General features: G+C 34.2%; 1 protein-coding gene across 3 annotated transcripts in view; it reads left to right on the forward strand.

Moving 5' to 3' along the window:
- Nucleotides 1-3156, forward strand: part of LOC149568217 (uncharacterized) — a 203536-nt gene extending 200380 nt beyond the window's left edge. For 2 of the 3 annotated variants that reach the window (XR_016362527.1, XM_089821221.1), the window contains one exon: nucleotides 2956-3156. Coding sequence is in view for 2 of the 3 variants with exons in the window: in XM_089821221.1 (XP_089677347.1) it covers nucleotides 2956-2996 (41 nt within the window). In the remaining variant the exon portion in view is untranslated. Of the gene's footprint in view, nucleotides 1-2517; nucleotides 2729-2955 lie in introns of those variants that run through there. The other variant, XM_089821226.1, reaches the window with a different exon arrangement.
- The last annotated feature ends 3235 nt before the right edge of the window (nucleotides 3157-6391 follow it).

Consider the following 6391-nt stretch of genomic DNA (forward strand, 5'->3'; position numbering starts at 1 on the left):
GTAACAATATTAGAACATTAAGGGAAGTATGAGATTTAGGTAACAATATTAGAACAAGTAAAATTTTGATACTGAGACAATAGTGGACTATATACAAAACATTTATGTGTAATGATGTAAATAAATGTCACATTCTTCAATGATTAGGATTGTATTGAGACCTTTATTTGAACAATGATTGTGAAACAACATTGATGGCTCCCACTCACGCTCTTGCCCGCACTGCTCAGGTCAGGTTTCAAAATTTGGTTTCTCCCATCCATTGTCCTTCGGTAGCTGTTGGGAGTGTTGTTTGTTTTTCGGTTGTGGTTGTGGATGCTCTTCATCCCCCTGCGGTAGTTTGGATCTCTGTGGATGCTTATCCAATTGCTCCTACTGTAGCGGCTAACCGTTCTCCTGATGCTAAGTCTCAGGTTGTTGTTCAACGATCTACAATCTCTTATGTTGATGTGGCTGCTTTTGATTCAAGTATTGGGGGTCCTACTGTAAGGTCGCGGCTTCATTCAGTTGTGCCTATCTCTGTAAGTAACTGGCTTGTGCTTCGTTTAGATTCAGAAATTGTTGATGAGATCTCCACATATGAGGCAGATTTCTCTTCTACAATTGTTATTTTTTGTTTTAGGGGTTTTTGGCCCTCTCTTTCAGATCTGCATGCTTGGATTTCCAAATATTAGGAACCTATCATCTCAAATTTAGTTCAGATTTACCTTGTGGCAAGGGGTTTTTTAATTGTGAAATTTGCAAATGTTGAAGATGGAAATTTCGTCCTGTGTCATGGTTTCTCTTGGGAGGAGAGGTTCCCCTTGATGGCCAAATCTTGGTATAAGGATTTTGACCCGACTACTAAATCCTTTAATAAGATTCCTCTTTGGGTAAGGTTGTTGAATCTTCTCCTTTACTTTTGGTTGGATTTAGTCCTAGAGGCTGTGGGGGAGGCCCTTAGGGACTTCTTGTTGGTTGATTCAGGATCTTCCAATGTGTTTAGGATGATGTATGTTCACATTCTTGTGGAGATTGATGTCTCCAAGGGGCTCCCTGAAATGATTAAGCCGGCCTTGTAATACCCCAAAATTGGCACATTGCCATGCTAAACCAATTTTGGTCTATTCAATCATTTATAAGTCCTACTTTACTAGGCAATTCTGATTATGATACTCGCTACTTGACCTAAGTGTCAAATGCAGAAAATCCTAATCTGCATTAATCACACACTTTATTTAATTCGTGAGTATTGACTCAAATTAGCTACATTAAACCTATTGATTTTATTTAATTTAATTATAAGTGTTTGTACTTTAATTAAATTAAATTACTTCTTTAGCTAGTGTACAAAGGAATTAAATATATCTGATTTAATTAAATATTCTCATTCTAATTGTTGAATTTAATTATTCAATTTAGAATACTTAATTATGAGGTCATATTTAATTTCTTCAGATCAAATATCTTCTCCAATATTCTCTCTTCAATTCAAAAATGGAAACTCTCAGTTGACTGAAATAAAAAAAGGAATTAAATCAATTAATTCGTTGTTCCACTCAAAAGAAATCAGTTAGCTTCTTTTTCATAAGGAAACTTTCCATTCTAACTTAATTTCATTTCTAATCTCGACCGTCCATCCAAATTGATCTTGAGCATTGATCAACTCTTAGATTCTATTTAAGAATCTCTCAATTCCTCATTTCAAAAAAGGAGTATTTTGGAATTTGCATCGAACTTATGCTGAAATTCTTGCTCATTCTGCTCACATTGGTATAGCTTTATTTCTTGCATTGTAATATCATTTAGATTTTAAATATGCATCCATTTAGCATAGTATGTTATTTCATTTCTTAGATTAACAATTGCATCTCTCATCTAGGTTAATTGCACTTTCATTTAGCTGCATAAATCCTTCATTCTAGAGGTCTGGTTGCCTACTTCTCATTCTAAGAGCAGGGCATAATCCTTCTAGTTAGAAGGCAACAGGTCGCTCTATTAGACTTTTTGGATAAACAATACAATGTTTATTCCGGGATGATCTCTCAGGTAATGACCATGTTGAAGTGTGTGTGAGAATCTTAGGCCCGAATTTCACGCATACATTTCTAGTGCCCACCGTGGGGCTGAACTTGATATTTAGCCTCAAATTCTCACTTTTCAGATGCTAATTGACTTTTGCCTACAAGTTTTTAAAGATTTTTTCATATCTCCTAAAAGACATGGAAATTATTAATGAAATTTGTTTTGCAGGTTTATCTTGATGTTTTTAGAAATAAAAACAATAAAAACAGATTTTGTTGGATTTATTTTTTATTTTTTATTTTTTATGATTTTTTTCGTTAAAAAAATAATTTTAGGCTCAAATCAACGAATTCGGAAATGATTTTCTATATATTTATATGCACATGCCTAGCTCAAAAAAAAATCAAAATTTTTGAATTGATTTTCCATTTTTAGAAATTTTAATGTTATTTTTCATAAAAAAATCATTCTTGGCAAAAATCATCGAACTGAATAATGAAATATTTTTTGTAGGTTGATATGGATATGTGCGGCTCACAGAAAAAATTTCAAATTTTTCTGAACAAAAATCTATTTTTTTATGATTTTTATAAAAAAAATCATTTATCACTCAAATAATGGAATTTTGATCTAAAAATTTTACTGCAAATTTGGGACAATTTCAAGAGCTTCTAGTAAAATTTTCAGATTTTTTTGATTAAACATATATTTTTAATAATAAAAATTATGATTTTTCATAAAATAAATTAATTTATGATACAAATCACAGAATTTTAATCTAAAAATTTTATTGCAGGTTTGCAACTCTATGAGGAGATCACAGTAAAAAGATTCAGATTTTTTTGTTCCAAATTCTATTTTTAATAATAATAAAATATGTATTTTCATATAAAAAATTAACTCACAATGCAAAATTGTGAGTTTTAATCAATTTTGTTATTATTATTGTAGGTATGTGGAAAGGAGCAAGGAAGCACACGGGAGGATTTTAAATTAGAAAAGAATGAACTTGAATGATTAATCATGTTTCTTTGAATGAATGTTGCAAGTAAATTTAAAATCCAAACACACTCTTGAATGCCTTCAAATCTAAAACAACCAAATTCAATCTTGAGTGTCTTAATAAATTGAGAAATCTTTCATTTGAATAAATGTGCTAAAAACTCCATCTTGAATGTCATGGATTAAAATCTACATGTTTTTCATTGGAATGAATACTAAAACACACTCTTGAGTGCCTTGAAGAGAACACATTTTCATTAGAATGCATGTTCATCAAGACAATCTTGAGTGCTTAAGAATCAAAGAACCATTGCGATGAAATATTTGGATTTTGGTGCTTAAAATGAATACATTCAATCTTGAATGCATAAAGGAATTGGCTCTTTTCCCTATCAATTTCTTATATCGATGACACTCGATTTACTTTTGTTGATGAACTCTCGATTTATTATGTTGACGATGTTGTAAGTTAGAGAGAACCTTGCATGTTAAACATGAGTGTCTTCAAGAGTAGAATACAAAATCTAAATATTCATTTGGAAAGAAGTGTCTTTTAAACCTCAAGGCCACTTACATATTCACTCCTCTCGTGCCTTCGGGTGATCTTGAGTGCACAAGAAATAAGTGGACTTGTTTTATTTTTAGAAGGCCTGCTTGGAGATTTCATCACCCCTTGGGATGACCTCAACTCACGTGTCCTGGTGGAGTATAAATATCGGGAGGTGAATCGAAAGACACCTCTCTTGGAAGTATAATCTTGTCACTCTTGGTTAAGCCCCAAAGAACTTTATACCTTTAGGAAGTGAAGGTGGAGATTTGAGTTACCATCTCCTCCCGGCTGTGTGGCATTATTTTCTTTCATCTATAGATTGGGCCTCACGTACCTTGTGTATATCAAAGTCACCCTATAGTTGATCTTTGTATATCCTAGTTGAAAGCCTTGATATGATTGTTGATGTGTTTTGCGTGCTTGAGTATTCAAAGTCCAAAATCTGCATAAACATCAAACAAGTCAAAACTCTTGAAATGGTGAGTTAAACATCTGATGAGAAACTACTTGAAAATGGAAACTCTACTATCTTCTTGATTCTTCATTGATCTATGTTAAGAAAACTCCCTACACAACTCTACTTGCAACTATCTGAAACTAAATTATCTTGGTTGAACACTTGTGAACCACATCTGAACTAATCTCTTTGCTCCACTAATCTACTTGTTCTACTATGTTGTTATCCATTGTTATCATGACAGTCAATCTCTTGGTTGTTCTAGCCACTGACTATTCGTACCTTGGAAAACATCACCCTTGCTATCACTTACACCTACTTTGAGACAACGTTTTAAGTGTGATGTTAGTCTAAACCTGTCAAACATTTTCTACTTGTGACTATTGCAACTAAGGGTGGAAGAGAGTTTTTTCCTTCACATAAACCTAGGACATCGCAATGGCTAACAACAAATGCACTAAATCCAATATTCCTAGTGAGGAAGAAGAGATTGTTATTGCAAACATGAAGCAACAAATCCAATCACTAAGCGTTCAACTTCATAGACTGAAGGAGGAAGATGAGACATCATCGAACAAATTATCCTTGTGAGATTATTTACCTTCCTATAATGTTGAGTCCAAGCCATCTCAAAACAATCCACAAACACCCAAGAAATTAAGAAATATCTTTGAAGAAAAACCTTGGGAACCTAAACCAAAGTGCAATTTCTCCCCTTTTGGAAGATCTTACGAATCAACTTTGGAAGAACTTCTTCAAAAGAAACTCATTGTGTTACCTAAGGTCACTTTGGCAGGAGTTTCTTTTATGAATAACTATTGTGCCTATCATAGACATAATTTACATAAAACTTCATATTGTAAGGAGCTGAAAAACAAGATCCAAGATCTCTTTGACAGTGACATAATTCAAAAATCAAAGCTCTCATCTACTAGAGATTATACTCTCAAGAAGGATCAACATCATGAAACCAAGTCTAGTAATGGTTTAAATGTGACACTTATCTCTTCCAACTTACAACCACCTTCTAAAGTGTCCAATCTTTCCAACACATTCACCAAACAAAGAACTTGCTACTCCCCTTGTTGACTATGTGTACCCTCAAGGACTGCCTTTGAAAGAAACTCAAGCTAATCGATATTGGGTTGCACGTCTTTTCACTACCTTTACAAATCATACTTCTTCATGCCCTGTTATGCCTATGAAGTCCACTCCAAGTAATTTTCCTTTTGAACTTCAAGAGCCTATTATGCAGACTCCAGAAATAGATTTGAATACATATTCAAATACTCCCTCCTCCTCAGAATTGGTTTCATGTCAAGAGGACTACTTAAACGATGAAGAAACAAGTATTGATCAAGACCAAGATTCCTTCATCCCCTTCCAAATCTTCCAAGATCTCGTTCCTCCTTCTCAAGAGCCACATAGTCCTCCATCTCCCATGTCATGCACCTCTACTAAGCAAGATCAAGATATTCCTTCCACCATCCTTAACGAGATTATTAAAGACCAAGAGAAGGATGCTTTTCCTATGCTACCTAAAATTCCTTTTGAAGAGAAAAGTGTTCCCTCACCCTCTTGTTCTACCTCACTACATTCACTTCAAAACTATTCTCAAGCTTTAAGTACTCCTGCCAAAGGTATTGCTCCTATGAAAGTTACTCATAAATCTATTTATGGTTTTGATCATGTTGCTCACTCTAAAGATGTGGATATCCCTACTCATGATCCATTCACATTTTCTAAATCTATTCTTGGTTTGTATCCATCTAAGCTAAAACCTTCAAGTCTTCCATCCATATTGGGATCTTATGTTCCTCTATCTCCTACTTCCACTCTCGGCTCATTACACGTTCCTCCTACCCTACCTCAAGATCAACAAAGATACACATACTTGAACTCTTCACATTCACCTTTCCATTTAAACCAATCATATTGGCCTCATTCATCCACAAGTCCCAAGTCCTTTGGAAGCAATTTGGATGATCAACTCAAACACAAGTGCATGAATCCATCCTCAAAAGTTCACTATGTCTCCTCTAATTGACATGTGAATATCAAGAAGGAAAATGCGCAAAAGCGACCACAAAGGTCCACTATTCAAACAGCTCAACCAAGGAAATTGTGGGTTCTTAAATCTATTATTGAAGAAATGTGTTCCAAAGCATCTAATGAAAAATCAAAGGCTATATGGATTCCTAAGGCTCTTTTGAAGGACTTGAATATTGAAAACAAATCAAAGTTGACATTCAAGCTTCCAAAGGCTTCCACTCCATCTTCTTCCCAACATCTTCCTAAAAAGGTTTCAAAACCTTCTACTCCACCCCTCTCCAAAATGGCTCTACTACCTCATATATCTAAGCCTCAATCTATTTCAT

The sequence above is a fragment of the Cupressus sempervirens genome, chromosome 3, assembly GCF_028749045.1.
Source record: "Cupressus sempervirens isolate cs-2001-9-10 chromosome 3, ASM2874904v1, whole genome shotgun sequence".
Lineage (NCBI taxonomy): Eukaryota > Viridiplantae > Streptophyta > Pinopsida > Cupressales > Cupressaceae > Cupressus > Cupressus sempervirens.